The sequence below is a fragment of the Eretmochelys imbricata genome, chromosome 9 (genome assembly GCF_965152235.1).
Source record: "Eretmochelys imbricata isolate rEreImb1 chromosome 9, rEreImb1.hap1, whole genome shotgun sequence".
Taxonomy (NCBI): domain Eukaryota; kingdom Metazoa; phylum Chordata; order Testudines; family Cheloniidae; genus Eretmochelys; species Eretmochelys imbricata.
Window position 1 is genome coordinate 34764517 of NC_135580.1, and position 21273 is coordinate 34785789.

The following is a 21273-nucleotide window of genomic DNA, read 5'->3' on the forward strand; positions in this document are numbered from 1 at the left end:
GCAACTATGCCAATCAGTGCAGATAATTCACAATACCTGAGTATTCCCAAAAGCATGCCTAAGGGCAAGTGTTATAACTCTGACAACACTTTGCCCCTCCTACATCTTGGCTCATTGTCAAAGCATACCGTTCTGCATCACATTTCTAGCAGATTTTGGTATAGGTATGCTTATGGACCAACTACAACATAATTGTGTTAATTTTTTTCTTCTGATATAACTTTCCTGTTTCATATTTCAAGACATATTTTATACTATCAACTTTATTAATGTTTATTTAGAAAAAAGACAGGTCATCATCAAAAAGAATCATAGAAACGTAGGACTGAAAGGCACCTCGAGAGGTCATCTAGTTTAGTCTGGTCCACTCATGGCAAGACTAAGTATTATCTAGAAGACCATCCGTGACAGGTGTTTGTCTAACCTGCTCTTAAAGATCTCCAATGATGGAGATTCCACAAGAAGAGGATCTCATAAACATTTGTTTTTCAATGCTGATGTAGTAAAAAATGAACTAAAAGGGAAATATAAGCCTGCTACACTAATTTAGCTCAGAGTCACATAACTGGCCAGGAACATGATGTTAAAAAGACCTGTTCTACAGACCCTAGGGCTGTAAACTAAAGAACTAGAGCCAGTACTAATTTCAATGGGCTTCTTGTGCAGGATCAAAGTGGAAATAAATTTAGTTGTTTTGAATTATCTTTAATTAAAAATTAAAGCTTCAACAGCAGTCTTTTACAAGATTCACATGCTCTCCCTCTTTCTTTTAAGCAGAGATTTTTCTGAGCTAGAAGAACTGGACTCTAATAATATTGAATATTTTGTTGACAAAACTTTTGTTGGCATCTGCCATGAATGGATTAATTTTGTATTTATTTTATATTATGTCATAAATACATAGTGTGAAGTGTTACTGGTTTGTCTTTAGCAACTGGATCAGCTAAAAGGTCTTAAGAAGGCTAGTCACAGTCTGAATGGAAAGCATGACAGTTGAGTCCCTGGTCATTCCTTTGCTCCAGGGAGAAGATAGCTGCATCAGCCCTTCACCTGGTGTGTATTACCTTCCCATCTGCATCTGCTCTGCAAGCACCTTATGGGGCTGAGTAAAGTTTCTACTCACGGCACACCTTTCCCAGCCTATCTGCACAGGGAGGAGAGAAGGCTGCTATCCTCCCACACAGTAACCTACAGTGTAGACAGCATACACATGGAACTAGGGGGTGATTTTATTCTTCTTATGCAAGCATGTAAGACTTTAATATGACGTTGTAGGCGTCTAGCATGGAAATGTGTTCAAAGTAATCTACTCATACTTTGCTTAGTCCCTGCCCCAAGGAATTTACAGCTTATCTTTTTTGTTCTATGTTGCACAGTACCTAGCACTATGGGGCTTTGGTCCATAACTGATTCTCCTACGTACTACTGCAAATACAAATACTACATTTTAGTTAGTTTACTTACTATCGTCATTTTGATATAGCAAAGATCATGAGTTGCTTAGATTCTTGTGCAATTTTAGAGTGCATATTAACTGTGAAACAATTAAGAGAGGCGAGTGCACTAATCATTACTTTAAGTACAGAACTCACAGTACTATAAACACACCTTCTAACTTTCTAGTATTATCTGAGCAGATAAAGTACCATCATTCTGCATGTTTCTGGAAGTAGAGATTTCACAAGTGAATTAATAGGGAAACTTGGTTATCTATGCCAGCCAAGCTTAATCTTAAGCAACAGAATCTTCAGTTTCCACTTGCAGAGAAGAATAAATTCTTAAAAAAAGATTTTCTACACAAACTGATCTCTGAAGGACAGATGCATTGAATTAATGAGATTTCATTTCACAGTATAAAATATGCTTAGGGCAATAATTTGGTACCAAAGATACTGTACATAAACTGAATGTACAGATTGCTACTCATTTCTGACTTTGGTGTATCAAATGACTCTGATCTGCCACTGTTTCACTCAGTATGACAGCAAAATTTGACCCTCAAACCCCTTCAACACAATGGAAAAAAAACGTACAGGTTTTGAGCAATTGAGGTGACTTTGGGTAGGAACCTGATCTCAATTACTCTGCTGTAAACCAAAAACAAATCTATTATATGTTTCTCTCACACAAACATAGCTGAAATCAAGTGAACTGGCAAAGAAATACTGAACCTAGTAGAGTTCTGAACAGACCCATGACAGGTTTGAAACAAGTATGCAGAAAAACGTGTATTGTATTGAAAAGGCAAATACAACTGTGATGCTGGATCTTCACTAAAGCAACTATTAAGTATGCTTAATTACCTTAAAAACAAACACTTCGATCTTGATTAAATGGTTAAAGTTTGTCTGCACGTTCCTTGTGAGAGAAGAAATAATTGAATACGTAGAAAAAGTCACCTGAGAGTCATTTACTGGATTTAATTTTAAATACTTTCTTCAGAATGGGTTAACTATAAAATAACCAGAATATTTTAAGATAGAAGCAATGACTAAACAATCTTGTGCTGGGAATCTTTATACCAGAAAGATATTAAATGTTTAAATGTTTAAATCTATCAATGAAAAATAAAGGATCAACAAATTTTTATTTATAGAATGGACTGCTGAATATTTTGTAATTCCACTTCAACTATAAAGCATTACTACTTCTCCACTGAAGTACTAAAAGATAATTGTGACTATTTTTAAAAAGGTAAAATAAACTGATTACTATAATGCAAGAAATTTAATATGGAAATTCAACAGAAATTGCTAATTTCATCAGTTTACAATTTGACATATAGCAGAAATGTTGCTGGGGAGCCACACCTAGAGTTACACAGTAGCATCCACCCACAAAGTAGTTACCTCCTGCTCCACCGTCAGAACAGATGCATTTGTGGGGGTTAATGGCCAGCCAGAGGGGATGGGAAATCCCTCTGATCAGCTTGCTCTCAAGGGAAAATTGCAGGGAAAATGGTACCAGAGTTAAAATATGTATCAAACAGGCATATCCTATATTGTAAAAAGTTCAAACTGAGGTTAATGTAGATGGTAAATAGTTCACACGTGCACACACCCACATGTAGACAGATATATACCTATTAACAGGGTGGATTTGATTTAAATCACTAGTAAGGAAGACTTGATTTAATCATGGTTTTCTACATTAAAGCGCATTCTTGTTGGTTGTTATAACCTTAATACATATTCTTCACAACTCAGAGATAGATGTAGGTTTCATTTTTAGAAGGTACACACTATACATTTTTAAACAGTGATTTATTTTGAAAACTTTTCAGATTAGTTTTACAGCTGTATCAGAAAATTAATGATTGTTTGGTTATTTCATTTACCAAATGTAACTGAAGCAGATATTTATGAAGTCACTGGGAGGTGAACTATCTCCAATTCAACAGGTTAATCATTAATATTTGGAGGACTTTCTTGCCATGCTGTATTAGAAGGAGAACATTACCATACAGACATTTAAATTGTTTTATTTAACTAAAACTACAACGTTAAGTATTCTGGATTGTTTTCTTCAACAGCAAACATAATATTTTAACAAAAAAGCATATGTCCCTCGCTTCTCACATTTATCTCCAGACTTCTGCTCCTTGTCCAGATCTATTCCACCCCCAGGAATCTTCTATTCATTGAACTTTTCTGAAACTTTGCACTTTTAGAGAGAGGTAAGGGATTAACTCTCTGTACACAAATTTGCAGAGGGACAATAGAGCTGAGGTCTCTTTATTTCTCACCTCTATATATTATTTATTTAAAAACATTTTTGTTGAAACACAAATCCACAGTTTGAAAACTGCAAAACTAAGCATCTCTGAGGGTATCTTTTAGACTAAGCCCTGAGTCCCATTGGGTAGATAGAAAGATTAACCTAAATAATCGATACAGAAGTCCCTGGAACCCCATAAAATTGGGTCCCTAATCCATGAACTATTGGAACTCATTTACAAAACTTTTCTTAAACATGACATGAATATATGGTCTCATACTATAGAATTAGAATTTATAATCCCTATTCCATGATAAGGTATCTTAATTAAAACTATTTTTAGATCGGATTTTTTTGATAAAATGCTCTTTGAGGAAAAAAACCTATTTAATTTTTTTTTAAATCATTGATTTTTTTCCACCCTGACTACAAATATACCACAAAAGGAAGAAGAATTACAATTATTAACTAAATAGTCTTGTACCCCAACCAGATTGTTTCAGCCCAGGTAAAATTCCACACTGGAAACAGAATTAAGGCTCTTATCTTGGTCTTTCTTGTGAAGAAAGTTGATTACTCAAATACTGCAGAAATAACAATATTGAGTCTCTCAACAGGTACAAATTGCATTATGTAAAACCTTGGGACATGAGTTGATTATTAATGCAGTCAAACTTGTTCCGGGTCTCTTCTTTTTAATTTTATTTTTAATATCACCGCCAGCCCCCACACAGCTGTTCGCGCCTCTAAATAGCAAGTCACTAGCCCTGCGGCAGGGACAGGTCCCGCGCCCGGACCCTCACCTTGGCGGCGGCGAAGCCGTCGGGCCAGCGCAGGCTGCTGAGCAGGGCGAAGAGCAGCAGCCCCAGGCAGCCCCCGCGGGCCATTTCAGCACCAGCGCGCCCGGCCCGGCCACCCCGCGTCCCGCGGCGCCCAGCAGCGGCCGCTCCGCCCGCACTCCAGGGCTGGGGTCTCTCGGGAGGAGCCGGGGCGGGGCCGGCGAGGCCCCTGGGCGAAGGGGAGGCCGGGCCGGGCGAGGAGCCAGCCAGGGATTGGGCGCCCCACCCCGGCGCTGGGGGCAGACGGGCCAAGCGGCAGGAGCTGCGCGAAGGGGCGGGGGCCCAGGCTAGCGGGCATCTCTGGAGTCTCTTCCATCGCAGCGACTCTGCCTCCGCCTGGAGTCCCTCCGCAGCAGCCCTGCCCGCGGGCCCGGGAGAGCCGCCCGATGCCCAGCGCGGGGCTTCTTCTAAACGCCCCTACCTGGTGGGTATAACACAGAGCGGGGCGGCGCCGCTGCGCTGGGGCTTGGCTGGGATCCAGCCCGGAGTGTCTCCTCATCAGCCTCACGTGCCCCTCGCTGCTAAACGGCATCGTGTGTAAGGGGGCAGGCGGGGCTGAGGTAGTATCTTGTATGGACCAGCTCCTGGTGCCCGCCGGAGAGCTCGCCTGCAGGCGGAGGACCCATAGCAGCCTTTGGGAACATTGATCGTCATGCTTTGAGAGATAAGGAAGAGCTGAATGCCCCTAGTTTGCAGGCAGTGTTAGTGGCGCCCTGCCCTGCTGGGCATGTTCAAAATCTTGCCCATAGTCACCCCTGTGCAGGGCCGGATTAACCTTTGATAGGCCTGGCGCCAAACATATTTGGGGGCCCCCATGGAGGCAATGGAGCACGGCACAGGTGGCCCCGCTCCGCCCAGCCCAGTGCAAGGGCACTATTTACAAACTGGCACTGTTTACAAAGTGGCCCCCCCAGCCCTGTGCTGCCAGCATGCCCCTTCTGCTTGGGGGCAGGCCATAGGCACCAACTTCTGCTCCCGCCGGTGGGTGCTCGACAGGGCAGAAGTGCTGGGAGGGAGGAAGAGGAGCAGGAACGCGGCGTGCTCAAGGGAGGAGGTGGGGAAGAGGCAGGGGAAGCTTGGCTGCTGGTGGGTGCGGAGCACCCGCTAATTTTTCCCCATGGGTGTTCCAGCCCCAGAGCACATACACAATCGGCACCTATGTGGCAGGCCCATGCCATGCCTCCCAACCCCCCCACCCTGACTGCCTATGGCCAGAGCTCCTCTGGACCCACTATGCCCAACCCCCCCAACAGATGCACAGCACCCTGCACACCACCACCCCTGCCCAGCGTCCCCTGCCCACAGTCCCACCACAACTCCCAGCACTCCACACAGAACACCCCACTCCCTTGTGGCCCAACATGCACAGATCTTCCCCACCCCCTCACAGCCCAGCACCCCCCACCCAGATCCTTCAGAGACCCACTCCCTCATGCTCTGCTTCCTGGCCGCACTCACCGGCCCTTCTGGGAGGCGACTGTGTCTGCTGGGCTGAGCCAGCAGCACAGCCAGGGCTGGTCTGGGATGAGGAATCGCTCTGGCCCCTCAGGAGTGGCGCGATCAGCCAGGACAGGGCCTGCCCTGTCCGGGCTCCCTCAAGATGTATTTGCCTGGAGAGGCCCAGCCAAGCCCCCTACACTGCCCCCACAGCTGGCCAAGACTGGCCAGGCTTCTGCACCAGTCCCAGGTGCTCAGCTCCAGGGAGACAGGTGGGGCCCTGTAAGGGGTGGGAAGCAGAGACTGCCCGGAACTGGAGGTGCACTGGTGTCTGGCCAGGGGGCAGAGAAGAGCAGGGGAGTGGGGCCAGGGGGCGGAGAGGAGCCATCGGCCAGCTGGCGGGCAGGCCAAGAGAAGCAAGTGGTGAGCTGGGGACGCAGTGCAAGGGGAGCAGCCCGGGGCCTCTTCTGAGCATGGGCCACTGGCGCCATTGTAAATCCAGCACTGCCACTGTGGTTTAATTACCTGATAACTTCACGTTGCTTAACTATTTACTTGTTTCTAATGCAGCCAATGGCTTGTCTTTTCCTAGCGTCACCATTCCTTTAATTCTTTCCACAAACTTTTTGGCTATATACAATCTGTGGTATTTGGAAAACAAAACAAAGACATTTAAACACTGGAAAGACTGCATGCAATCAGGCAGAAAGCTAAAATATATTAAACATGATTATAGTAAATTATTTCAATTTTGGTTTATGGAGTATAGATTGGTGTGTATATATATTTTAATATTTTAAAATACATTTTCTGTATTGAGTGTACATATAGTTAATGAACTGGACTGGTACATTTGTTTAGTTTGATCCTGCAAACCCTTATGCATGTGAATAACTTTACACACAGTCCAGCTGAACTCAGCAGGACTACTTGTGCATAGTTACTCCCAAGCATAAAGACTTGAAGAATCAGGGCCATATTGTGTATCGTAGTTGTTGGCCAAGAATTCCCCACCCCCCCGCCGAATTTTAGATATGTGCATGTCCAAGTCATTAAGGGCTGGGCTGTAACTTTATAATTCCACTCCAGCAAGACCCAGCATGTAGCCATGCTGCCTCAAGAACAGGGCAGGAACCAAATTGTTAGTGAGTGCCAGTCTGGCCCCTGCTGCTTTCTTCTTCTGGGGGAAAGTCAGTTGCACCAGATATCTTGATGCTATAATTCACTTATCCCGCTGCATGGGCTCAGTTGTGCTAGATGATGCATTGTGGGGGTAGATGCAAGGCTCTCCCTATTTCCCCCTCTTCTTGGTCACCTGAGCATGATGGGGAGTAGCAGTGGGGGTGGGGGTGGCTGCTTTCCTCACATTCTAACTTTGGAGATGGGGGGGGCGTAAAGTCCTTATCTGCCCCCTGTGGACAGGTAGCCAGGGTTACTGGTGAGCTTAAAACTGATGAAATTACAGAGTACATTGACAATTACCGGATGGCATGTAACCCATTACATGTATTCCTTTTCAGCTGATAGTCATTTCAAACCTATCTGAATATTTAAACATTTACTACTTTTTAGATTTCAGAGTAGCAGCCGTGTTAGTCTGTATCCGCAAAAAGAAAAGGAGTACTTGTGGCACCTTAGAGTTTGTGTTTTGTAGTGGGTTTGGTACTGCAGTTTTAAATTAATTTAGCTCTTTCTTTCTACCAGGTGGCTAATGACAATTTTTTCAGTGCAACAAATTCATGGGGTAAGTGATTTGGATGCTAATTTTAGACAATCAGTCAATGCTACACACTTCAACCAGGTAGCATTCCCTACCAAGATGAATATATCTGCTTAGTAGTACAGAGCTGTGTCTTTCCCCACATCCAATCTGTGGCCAAATCCTATTACTTGTCCCTCCACAACATTTCTAAACTCCTCCCTTTCCTTTCTGGCCTGTGGCCAAGTTTCTTGTCCATACCATAACTACTGTAATCTTCTGCTGTCCAGTCTCATTACTACTGACCTGCCACATCTGTCCAAACCGTGCTACCAAAATCATCCTTCTTACCTTTTGCTTCGAGCATGTCACCTGCCTTTTCTAATCACTTCAGTGGTCCCCAATCTTCCCTCTAATTTTTCCCATGCATGTGCGGAATGAATTTTGTTACGTGCACCAATATGGAGGTGATGTGTGGTGGGGCCGAGGGGTTTGGAGTGTGGGAGGGGGCTCAAGGCAGGGGCAGAGGGTTGGAGCATGGGGCAAAGGGGAGATGAGGGCTCCAGTTGGGGGTGCAGGGTGTGGGAGGGTGCTCAGGGCTGGGGCAGAGGGCTGAGGCATGGTGGGATGAGGGTTCCAGATGGGGGTGCAGGCTCTGGGTTGGGGCCAGAGATGAGGGATTTGGGGTGCAGGCTGTCCCAGGGCCGCAGCAGGGAGAGAGGTCTTCCCCCCAGCCCTCTCTCACTACAGCAGCTCTGGAGCTGGGGGAGAGCGTGTCTCCCCTGCCGCGGCAGCTCTGGAGCTGGGGCCGGGGGAAGGCGCAAAGCCCTTGGTAGGCTGCTTACATTTGGAATGCCCTTGATAGGCTGCTTACATTTGGAATGCCCTTACCTTTGGAGTGCCCATCTGAATTTGTTTGCCAACCCACATACTTCACCTCATATGAATACCAACTAAAAACTCACTTTTGGCATGAAGCCATGAAAGGGGGAGGATATGTAACCCCTCCAAAAAAGAGCAGAACACAAACTATCAAGGCATATATATGCCTTACTGAGTAATCACGGAACCACCCTGCTACTCTTGTCCTTCCTCTAACTTTTATTTTCCTATCCTATTAAATATAGACTGTATGTGTAACCCACTCGAGCACAGTATCAATCCTTTCCCCTTTCTAGAGGCTGGTTCACATAAGTTAAAAGCTTATTACTTCTACTTGCTAGAAGAGTATTCCTGTATCTCAAGTGATAGAATCTCAGGCTTTTAGTGCTGAAGGACTTGGCATCAGACCCTGCCAAGAACCAAATGTGGAGTCATTAAATATGCTTCCTGGGAAAGGGAACATGTCCACTATATTTTGAAGTGACTGATACATTTTGGGGTACTAAAAACAAAAAAAAATTGTTTAAGGAAACAGTTTTTAATCTTTTTATCCCAAAGACAATAAAATAATATTTTGATAGAATCCTTATTTATTCATATTTTAGAGCAAATTTGAGAAGAGTTTACAAAAATCTTTAATTGTAATTTAATCTAGATACTGAAATCCAGAGAAAATTGAGGGAATTAACTTGGAAGTTAGCAGAATGAATTCAAAATTGCCAAACCAGTTAGTCATTACCATTAAGATATCAATATTAACAATTTGAGATACTACATTAGGATTTTTTTATGCAATAGGAAATAAAGAAACACTATTTAGGTTGCAAAGTGAGGCACTCAAAAGTTTGTAAATGCTAGAATTAAGATAGGCTTTGCAACCTTAATTCTGTCCCAGATGCTTTATAATGTAGACATACATTATCTCTTACTGTTTTTCGTCACAGCATTCCTCCCTCATGGAGTTCACAGTACATGCCTTGCTCAATATTTCTTTTTGGCTTCATCCTCCAGTATATACCTTCATTCATTATTTAGGCTGCAGTTCAGCAAGGTGCTGAAGCAGGTGTCTAACTTCAAGTGTACACAAATAGTCAAGTGTACTGAAGTCACTGGAACTAATCGTATTTAAAGTTAAGTATATATTTCAAGTACCTTGCAGAATTGGGGGCTTACTGCACATCATCCAAACCCCTCTCTGAGTAAGAATTTGTTAATTTATTCTTTACCATGGCACTCTTCTTTGTAGACTGAGTTTCTCAAATATTAGTAAATCTATTTTCATAATTACTCAGAGGTAGGGAAGTACTATTATTCCTATTTGTTATCCCCATTTTACAGATAGGCAACTGAGCTACAAAGAGATTAAAGCCCAACTTTGCAGAAGAGGACACTAACTTTGGGTGCCCAACTCAACATTTATGGTCTGATCTTTTCTCCCCAGAGGTGCTGAGCATCCACACCTCCCATTTAATTCAGTTGGATGTGAGTGCTCACACTGGGTATCCAGAAAATGGGAAACACCTAATTAGTGGCTACTTCCAAAATATTTACCCTACATTACATTGGAAGTATGTGGCAGAACCAGGATGCAACCCAGTTCTCACAGGTCCCTGCTTGAGATTTAGCCATAAGACATCGTTTCTCTTCCAGCAACCCCTACCACATACACTTGGACTCATTGTTGAAATCAATGGGACTACTTATAGAGTAAGGTACTACTCAGCTGGAGTTAGGGTGGCAGAATCTAAGCCCAGGTTACTAAATCTACTGCTCCAGGTCTCCAAAGGATTCAAAAATAACTGCAAAGATGTCACATTTTTCTAATATATATAAAATGTTAGTAAGGTAAAGAAAACATTTTAATAGTTTAAGTTGTTTAAATAAAGGAAATTTGCAGATATCCTACTTATGATAGAGGTAAAATTGGAAATAGGTATCTTGTATAAAAAAAGAGTATCACCTGTGGGATGTATATAACTATTGGTTTGGTTTTTTTTGTTCTCGGTGTCGTGCATCCTCAATGTTCTAAGAGTCTGGTCACTACAGAAAGCAGCTGTCATTTTCTGAGGGCAAAAGGTGCTTATTCTTATCTCATCAGAAAATGACCACAAAATAGGACACTAAATCTCTGTGCAGTTAACACGGTCATATAAATTAGTGTTAGAGAAGCAATGTTAAGACAGTTTTATTATGAGGCAATTTATGGTAATTTCTAATAAGTAGGGCTGTCGATTAATTGCAGTTAACTCATGCGATTAAATAAACTAATAATTGCAATTAAAAAATTAATATTGCACTGTTAAACAATAGAATACCAATTGAAATTTATTAAATATTTTTGGATGTTTTTCTACATTTTCATATATATTGATTTCAGTTACACAGTATACAAAGTAGACAGTGCTCACTTGTTTTTTTATTACAAATATTTGCACTGTAAAAATGGCAAACAAAAGAAATAGTATTTTTTAATTCGCTTCATACAAGTACTGTACTGCAATCTCTTTATGGTGAAAATGCAACTTACAAACGTAGATATTTTTGGTAACATAACTGCACTCAAAAACAAAACAATATAAAACTTCAGTGCCTGCAAGTCCACTCAGTCCTACTTCTTGTTCAGCCAGTCTCTAAGAGAAACACGTTTGTTTACATGTACAGGAGATAATGCTGCCTGCTTCTTATTTACATCACCTCAGAGTGAGAACAGACATTCGCATGGCACTTTTTTAGCCGGCATTGCAAGGTATTTACGTGCCAGATATGCTAAACATTCGTATGTCCCTTCGTACTTCAGCGACCATTCCAGAGGACATACTTCCATGCTGCTGATGCTCGTTAAAAATAATGCATTAATTAAATTTGTGGCTGAATTCCTTGGGGGGGAAAATAGTATGTCTCCTGTTCTGTTTTACCCACATTCTGCCATATATTTCATGTTATAGCAGCCTTGGATGACGAGCCAGTACATGTTGTTCATTTTAAGATTTTCACTGCAGATTTGACAAAATGCAAAGAAGGTACCAATGTGAGATTTCTAAAGATAGCTACATCACTCGACCCACGGTTTAGGAATCTGAAGTGCCTTCCAAATCTGTGAGGAACAAGGTGTGGAACATGCTTTCAGAAGTTTTAAAAGAATAACACTCCGATGTGGAAACAACAGAACCGAACCACCAAAAAAGAAAATCAACTTTGTGCTGATGGCATCTGACTCAGATGATGAAAATGAACATGCGTCAGTCTGCACTGCTTTGGATAGTTATCAAGCAGAACCCGTTATCAGCATGGACACATCTTCTGGAATGGTGGTTGAAGAATGAAGGGACATATGAATAGTTAGTGCATCTGGCACGTAAATATCTTATGATGCCAGCTACAACAGTGCCATGCGAACGCCTGTTCTCACTTTCAGGTGATATTGTAAACAAGAATTGGGCAGCTATCTCCTGCAAATGCCAACAAACTTGTTCGTCTGAGCGATTGGCTGAACAAGATGTGGGACTGAGTGGACTCGTAGGCTCTAAAGTTTTACAATGTTTTGTTTTTGAATGCAGTTGTGTAACAAAAAAAAATCTACATTTGTAAATTGCACTTTCACCATAAAGAGATTGCACTACAGTACTTGTATGAAGTGAATTGAAAAATACTCTTTTGTTTTATACAGTGCAAATATTTGAAATAAAAATATAAAGTGAGCACTGTATAGTTTGTATTCTGTGTTGTAATTGAAGTCAGTATATTTGAAAATGTAGGAAGTATTCAAAACTATTTAAATCAATGGTATTCTATAATTCTTTAACAGTGCGATTAATCGTGCAATGAATCACAATAGTTTTTTTAATCGTTTTACAGCCCTACTAATAAGGTTTATAAAACAGCTATTCTGTTAATCTATGTGGTGACTGCTGACATATTAGCATTTTTGGTACGAGGTTAAATGATGTACTAGTTATCTAAATAAATACTTTTCCTGCTATGATAAAGAAATGTTAGTAGAAACTTGCAGTCCTTTGACATTCCAGTTTTTAATAACAAGGAAAGGGACTAACGCAGAACAGATATGTATTCTCATGGGAAATTTAGTACATGACAGAGAAGTAGTCTGAGTGTGTCGGTAATTCCTTCTTGTTCTGAAGTTCAGTATCACCAGACATTTTGAAAATATTTGAGATAAAACAAACTGACCCTCCTCCTCATCTAAAGTTTGATTAATTTGCTCCTTGAAAAACTGCAATATGAGCCCTATTGTTGTCTCTCTCTTACTGAAACCAATGGCAAAACTTACACAGATTTCTATGGAATCAGGATCAGTCACTGAATCAGTATATTTCACAGTGTCATTTTTTGAATTCATTTACCTAAATTATAGTTTCTTATCAGCCTTTTTAATATTAGGCCTGTTTTTTTTCCAAGACCACCTATGGCATTTTGACACTCATTTCTAAGTAACATTAATGGAAACTGGGTGTTCAAATCACCTAAGTGGCTTTGCAAATTTTATTCTTAATCTGCATTTTATATAGGCATAGTCAGTTGTTTTCTTAATACTGCTCATTTGCTGGCAGTGCTGTTATGAAATTAAATAAAAAAAACCATTTTGGGACACAAACTAAAAAGAACATGTTTGTTCTACTTATTGTAAATCAACTGAATACATGTGTCCTGATATATTAGGATCCCATTAAACATATTTGTTTTCAACATTACATCAACTTCATGGAAAAGTCTTTCACCTCCTTGTTACTAGCAGTATAATTTTATAGAATTTAGAAAAGAAAGAAATCCATTATGTCAGTCTGTCCCCAATTCTGTGTAATGCAGCATTGCTTTGTGCAGACACTTAAAAAATAAAAAGTGCTTAAGGCCCAGATCCTCAAAGGTATTGGTGCTTAATTCCTATTGTGGAGTGACTTGCCCAAATACCTTTCTAGCGCTTGGACTAAGTTTTAATTTTGACTAGCCTAGGCCTAAACACTTATTGTAGCAAAATTCTTCCTAATATTTAGCCTAGATTTTATATTCCTTAATTACATCCAATTATACCTAGTTAATAATCACCTGATACCGCTTGTCACAGGGTCACTCACCACACTGTTGCCTCATGCTGGGCCTTTTGGGAATTAGCTCAGTCCCAGCGGGTGCACCTCGGGTGATAGTGGCTCTCCTGTTCTCGCCTACAGACTTGTTATGGCTCCTTCCTCTCTGCGTCTGCTTCGTAGCACAGTCCTTTGACCGCGTCACCATCCGGTTTCCCCCCCTTATGGGGGACTCTTCCAATAAGAGTCCAGCCACTCCTCACAGCAGCTCGGCTAGTGGCGGGCAGGCCACTACATCTCTACTTCCATGAAGTCTTGAACTGTGACTTGATGTTCTTTGTTTCATTAAAATGTGTTATATTGGGTAACAAGTATACTGTATATAAACTAATAACCTCTTAATTTTTAGGGCAAATATTCATATATTGGTCCATGTGGAGGACAAGATTGTTCAGTTTGCCAGTGCTTTCCTGTAAAAGGATCAAGAGTAAGTGATTTAATATAACAATAATTGTTATTGAAAAACATTGCTCATTTTGTGCACATCTCTTATTTAAAATCACTAGGGCTGTTGAACACTGGGAGCTCAAATAAGAAAGTCCCAACTTGGCAAGATAGGAAACAGATCTAAGTCTGCCCATTGGTGTGAAGTCCAAGCACTTGCACTATCAAAACAATTCAAGACCATAGGTCATTTCTAGGCAGACTAGCCCACAGAGAAGGTCAGGTTGTAATAACATAACTTTCATTTGAAAGTGATTAGAGACTTTTCAGGATGAGCAGGACAATTAGAAAAATGTCATTTTTAAGGCATCTTCAGTTTGGAATCTGTCCACCTTCTCAGATGTCCTCTGAATGGCCAGTCAAAGGAGAGTATGTTTTTGCCATTTTATAATTGTATTTTTGCAGAAACCTAGGTTATTTTTTATCTTCATGTTGATCTGAAATTTGTTTTGGTTCTCCTAATCTTTTATCACCTTTTCATGATTTTCAGTACACTAGATAAGTGTCCTAGGTATAAGAAAATTTGAGTTATTTCAGTGTATTGAGTTTAAAATGTGAAATTCAGCAGGTGTGGTTTTTTAGTTAATATTGTTAGGACTAGTAATTTAAGTATCTCCTTAGACAGAAATGTTACATAGTAGTCACTAGGTATGAATTTTGAAATACTACCAGCTTTTGGCAGTTTATGCAAGTTGCTATTTGTTTATAAGTATGCGGGCTTTCTGTTACTGATTTATAAATTTGATAAAGACAAGGTAGGTGAGGTAAAAATTTTTTTGGATGAACTTCTGTTGGTGGAAGGTGCGACACTATGTCCCATATACTTCATAGAAATATTGTTATAATATTATTATAGCATATCTAAAATATATTTTATGCAAGATGGGTCTTGTGAGGTATCATTGGAAAGGTTATGATTTACTGAATATTATTATCCTATTTGTATGCATGTATCATTTTTGTATATAAAGTTAGGAATATTGATTATACATCCGTACTACAAAAGTGTTGCACGTGGGGAACACTGACCAGACAAAATGTAATCAGTCTGGCTGGTTAGCTGGGGACAAGTCAATGAACCATTAGGGAGGACAGTATGTCTTTGAAGATGCTAATCTCCCACCTTCCTGAGAAGCTTCCTGGGGTGCTACAAACAGCCTTTGACTCATGTCTGCTTTGACACTGCAGGGTCATGTGATCACATCACCTGGTACTGGACTCCATGATAGAATACCAGTATTTTTCCACTTGGGGAAGGGGGGAACCACACTGAAAAACAAAGGATTCCCGCCGTATGTAAATTCTATTTAAGACAGGGAAGTGAGATGATTGGGGTTCATTCTTCACTGAATCTCTGCCCAGGATGACTGCTGGAAACATCTAAGAAACAAAGACAAGGTTGGGGGATGGGGGAGGGGGGAGTCCAGCCTGGAAAAAGTGTCTGGCCTGTGAAAGAAATACCTGGAGTTTTAAGCTACAAGCAAGAGCAGCCTGTCTTCAAGAACCACTGCAATCTGCTAAAAACAACTCTTAGGATGATAAATTACTACTTGTAACCAGTTTCTTTAGTGTATTAAGCTTAGTTTGCGTGTTTCTTTTATTTGCTCAGTAATCTGCTTTGATCTGTTTGCTATCCCTTATAATCACTTAAAATACATCTTTTGTAGTTAATACATCTGTTTTTGTTTTCTCTAAAACCAGTTTGTGGAATTCATAACTCGTCCGGGGGAAAGCTGTGTATATCTTCCTCCACATTGACAGAGGGGGCGAATTTCATGAGTTTACACTGTACAGTTCTCTGTGCAGCGCAAGACAATACAATTCTGGATTTGCACCCCAAAGGAGATGTGCACTTCAGTGCTGGGCAATTCCTTAGCTGAGTCTTCCCATGCAGAGCTGATTTCAGTGTCTGTGTCTTTCTTCAGCTGAGTGTGGCCCTACCTGTGTGTGTGCTGCAGGAGGCTTGAGGGCCTGGCTCAGCAGGACAGTGTAAGGGAGCCCAGGTTTGTGGAACAGGCGGGCTCAGTGGTATCCCAGTATATCAGATGGCATCCCAGAGTGGGGGTGGGCAACCTGTCACAGAAGGTCCAAGTTTTCAAGCTACACAGAAGCTTTTCTTCAGGTCTGGGGAAGGAAGTGGAGTATCTGCACTAAATACACATTGGGATAGCTTGTTAAGCAGAAGTGGTAACACATTTGAGTTGGACATTTGAAATGAAGTTGGCAGTGGGGGCTAGATTGTTATACAGAAAGGGTTTGAAGTGGGCAAATAAGAGTAGCAGGCAGTGTGGTGTGTTACAAATTGTTGTAAAGAGCTATAAAACCAGTGTTCCTGTTAAGTCCATGGTTTTTGGTGTCTAGGAAAGCTATGAATGTAAATTCCCAGGGTTGCCTTTTGAAGGTGTTGTACAAGTTTCGTTTGAGGACAAGAATTGAAAGATCAGATATGGAGCAATCGCTTTGTGAAAAATGTTTGCCTGTGGTTTTTATCTTTTATCATTTTTCTGTATGAGTTCATTTGAGAGCATAGTGATTGTCTGATTTCACCTGCATAGTTGTTACAGGGGCATGGGGTATGATAAACATGTGTAGGACCCAGGAATCTTGAAAGGTGTGATGTGGGGGCTATTGTTCATCGTAGGCATGGAGATATGTTCACAGGTTTTGCATCTGTTGTTCGGGCAGGGTCTGGTGCTGCTTTGAGTTGGTATGTCCCGGCTGGGTGGGGAGCTTGCTTCTGATGATGAGCTTAACAAAGTTGGGGGCTTGTTTGAAGGCCAGAAGATGGGGGAAAAATTTCTTTTAGGATGTGGTCCCCATCAAGTATGGGTTACAATTGTTTGTTACCATATGGAGTCCAGTGTGGTGTGGGAGGTGACAGCTAAGGGGGTGTGGTCAGTAGTTTTGGGTTTTTTATTTGTGAAGGTGGCTTTTCTGCAGCTGAGTGTGTTTAGTTGTTATCCTGGACACTCTCTTCGGCACCAGTTCTGTGGTATCTGAGTGCTTAGCTGTAGATAAGAGATTTCTTGGTGTGTCTGGGGGGGTTGCTGGAACTGTGGAGGTAAGTGCCATGATTGGTGGGTTTCTTGAATAAAGCTGTCTGCATTGTTCCATTATTTAAGATAATTGTGGTATCCAGAAAGTTGATGCTGGGGTGGGAGTTTGATGGATGGGTGGTGGTGGTTTAAGTTGTGGTGGAAATCTAAGAGGGAGTTTAGGTTGCCTGTACAGTGGATGAAAATATCATCAATGTATCTCACGTATAACAGTTGTTGATGGTGCATTTTTCCAGAAATTCTTCCTTGAGGTGGCCCATGAAGAGGATGGCATATTGGGGAACCATCCTAGTACTCCTGGCTGTTCCCATGGTTTGGACAAAGGGTTTATTGTTAAATGTGAAGATGTTGTGGGAGAGAATAAAATGGATGAGTTTGGTGATGTTTTCTGGCGATGTTATAATATAAATTGATGTCAGCTCCACCTCAAAATACGTAGCAATGCAGTGATAGAAAATGTAAGTTAGGAGTGTGATTGAGATAGGAGATTCAGAGAGTAATGCGGGACTATTGATGTGGGTTTGGATACATTTGGATACATTCCCTGATTTGCAAGTAACTGAAAGACTGATTTAGGAATGAAATGTTTTTCTTTCAAGTCATTAAATGTCAGAATTTTGGGGCAAATAAGAAAACCTAAATATCATGGATTAATTTAAAGAAAAACACGTAAAGTTAGGGAGTCCTTATTAATGAATGAAGTTTTATTCTAATCATAGTGGGACATGTTTTCACTAGTTGGGAACAAAATTGCATATAAATGAAATTGAGGTGTAGTGGTTTGCACTAATTTAGACTCAATATGTTCTGACATTGCTCTGCCAGACCCTGAGATGTCAGTATCTGCTGGAGATGAGAAGGCACATCCCTAAGTCCTCTTCACAGTGGCGGTTCAGATGATGAAAAGAACTAGGCGGCACAGAAAGCTCTCCCACACATGCAGGTGGAACAGGTTCAGCCCCGGCTGTTCCCTGCTTTCTCCTTCATGGTTAGTGGCTTTGTGAATCCCAGATAGCACCATCAGTGCAGGTTCTGTTTTATGCCTTCTATCTTTGCTGGAAGGCAGGGCTGAGGTAAACATTTAGGTGGCTGACGCATGTGCAATGCTGTCTTATTCCAGAGTTATGCACTATCAGTTCATCTGTTGGAGTGGGAGGCCAGTAAACACACAGCTGGTCTCTGGGCATAGGATGCCTTTATTTGCATGGAACACGCTCTTTTTCCCTCTTATACTATCCTTTCCCCAGTCTTAGGATGCACATAACTAGTAGATGTGCCCCTCCTCTGGTTTTCTCCACTGCTGTGAATTTGAGCACATCTTCAAAGCACTATACCCTTGAGATGTGCTCCATTGTGATTTCACTTTCTCCTCTTTGCGCAGGAGTACAGAATTTGGCCCCATGTTCTAAAATAACGATTATAATAAACATTTCTAACAGGCCAGTATTTATACACATGCTCTTGTGCAATACAGTATATTTAATATGCTTCAGTGTAACGATAGCTATATAATTTACTTCTATCACAAGTGAATATTATATGTAAATTGTGTAATTTAATCCAGCACACACACTGAAAGATGCAAACTGTATTAGGAAATGCCAGGAGGAATCCCAGCTAGAATCTCAGAGAATGCATGCTACAGCACTAACATTACTACCTGTTCAGCTCTTGCTCCTTTCCGCTCCCAGCGAACTCTGCTAGCCAGTGTGGAAGGGGTTCAGGCCATGGCCCTGCCCTTTCCCTGTGTCTCCCTATGCCCTTTAAGGGCTTAGACCAACTTCCGTTAAAAGAAGGACTCCCATTCCCTGCCCCCTCATACACCAGCATAAGGACAGGCACAGTTGAACTCTAGGGGCCAGATTCTCAGCTGATGTAAATTGGCCTAGCTCTGTGGATGTCACTGGAATTAGGCTAATTTACACCATTTAAGGATCCCACCCAATATTTTGAATTTTGTATAGTAAATATTTAAATACTTATGAGAAAAAAATAAAACCACAACTGACACGAACAACCAGCCTCAGCAAAGTGACTAAGGATTGAATGAGCATGGAGTCTGAACTCTTCCCCTCTCACTCTGGCAGGCCAGGATTAAGGCTCATTTGCAGGATGATACAAGGAAACATTCACTGCCACTTTCCACACTTATACTTATTCAGAAGACTTCAGCCTCCAGGGTTGTCAATCTCACATCTTTCCATATTGTAAAAACAAAATATAACATTTAATTATTAAAGCAAATTTTAATCCATTTCTGTTTCTTTCCCAGAAAGGTTTAACCTCATTCTCTTCTAACATCTAAAACAGTCAGGTTGAGACATTTCTAAACTGGAAAAGAAATAAAACATTGCAAATGAGCTCTAATTAATATAAGAAAACAACATAAGAAGAGCTACCACTGTAATGGCTAAATAATTATTTATTCAAAAGTTATTGGAAGGTTACATCCACCTTTTCACTATAAATATTATGCAGTAGTGCAATGTTTCCCAAACTTGGGACGCCGCTTGTTCAGGTAAAGCCCCTGGCGGGCTGGGCCAGTTTGTTTACCTGCCGTGTCCGCAGGTTTGGCCGATCCCGGCTCCCACTGGCTGTGATTCGCCGCGCCAGGCCAATGGGAGCTGCAGGAAGTGGCGGCCAGTACATCCCTCTGCAATAAACACCGCAATAGTGGATTAAAACTATGTTGTACCCAAATATACCAGAACAGTCACCATGCATGCTAGTCACACCAGCTGGGTCAGTCACATTGCTCCAAGCTATATTGCCTGTTCCTTTTTTAGGTTCATGTTGAAAATTAAGGAGGACACCAAAGAAGCAGAATGCATCTTTCCTTCTTGGGTGCTATACTCATAGCAGTGAGCTTATATGCTCTGCTGCCAGATGATCACTGATGCTCTGTCCCTGGATTCTACCCTGATCCATTCTAGACTGTGTCTGTGCTATTGTCTCCTGTGCTATAGGATTTTCATAATATGGGAGCTAAGATATTTCATACTTCAGGTATAGTATGATACCTTTGAGTTACCCCAGGAGATCTATTTATGGGGATTAACAGCATCCATAGTATCTCTCAGTGTTATTGAGTATCATGTTTTGGATAAAATAAAGACTGATTTGAAACATCATTTAAAAACCAAACTTTGTCAAAATGCCATGGGAGAAGATTCTTGGACCATGTCTGCTTAGCTAGAAGTTGTACTAATTCTCCCTCAAGAACCTGTTCCAAATTTTTGTCCATACCAAACCTCTGAACCTTCTAGGGATATACTCAGCACTAGTACTAACATTTCTAGATATTCAGTGGTGTTGCTGTTGCTACATTCCATATAGAATATACTGTAAACAATAGACATTTAAAAAAGAAAATTGAATACAATTAAGGAGGCATAAATCTGTGAGAATTGCATTGTTGACGTAACAGCTTTGAAACCTATATACTGCTTGAAGGATTCCCTCAAATGTAATAAACTTATATTTCATAAAGGTATTACCATTAACCTTTATGCAGGCAGCAAAAACATCCACTTTATGGACAATAGCTACAGTAAACATCAGTTGAGACAGAAACGAAGTATTGGAAGAATGAGATCCTGATATATGTACATATATTCTGAAATAACATATTGCATAAATTTATATTGTGCGGAATCATTTCAAATCTTCCTCCCTCCCCAACGTACAGTCCTGCTTATTTCAGGAGGTATGTCACTGCATACAGTAAGCCAACAAACCTTTATGTTTTCTCTTTAAACTTTGGCACACTGACTGTATTTGGTGCCTGTTTGGATTTTGTAAAGGCTGCTGATTATAAAGTAACAAAAACATGTATCTTATTTTTGAAATTTGCACTCCAGAAGCCAAAACATCAAATTTTATTTACATTTCACTCTGAATTTGCTAGAGATAAGGTCTGTTATTCTTCCTCAGTCCTTTTACTGGGATGCAAAAACAAGAGATGAACATTGAAATCCCTTAGTGTGGTACAGTATGTAACCCTCTCCAAAACTAACCAAAATGTACATGTCAGAAATGCACATCTTATCAAATATGTCTATCTATTCCAGTTTAGTTAGGGGCAACACAGTAGAGCTCAA

General features: G+C 41.1%; 2 protein-coding genes across 2 annotated transcripts in view; one reads left to right on the forward strand and one right to left on the reverse strand.

The window, feature by feature from the left end:
- COL4A3 (collagen type IV alpha 3 chain) overlaps positions 1-4604 on the reverse strand; it is a 110744-nt gene extending 106140 nt beyond the window's left edge. Inside the window, exon 1 of the mRNA XM_077826911.1 lies at positions 4521-4604. Coding sequence (XP_077683037.1) covers positions 4521-4604 — 84 coding nt within the window. The remainder of the gene's footprint in view (positions 1-4520) is intronic.
- Positions 4605-12812: 8208 nt separating this feature from the next.
- Positions 12813-21273, forward strand: part of COL4A4 (collagen type IV alpha 4 chain) — a 121346-nt gene continuing 112885 nt past the window's right edge. The window contains exons 1-2 of the mRNA XM_077826913.1: positions 12813-12899; positions 14023-14100. Of these exons, the coding sequence (XP_077683039.1) occupies positions 12813-12899; positions 14023-14100 (165 nt within the window). The remainder of the gene's footprint in view (positions 12900-14022; positions 14101-21273) is intronic.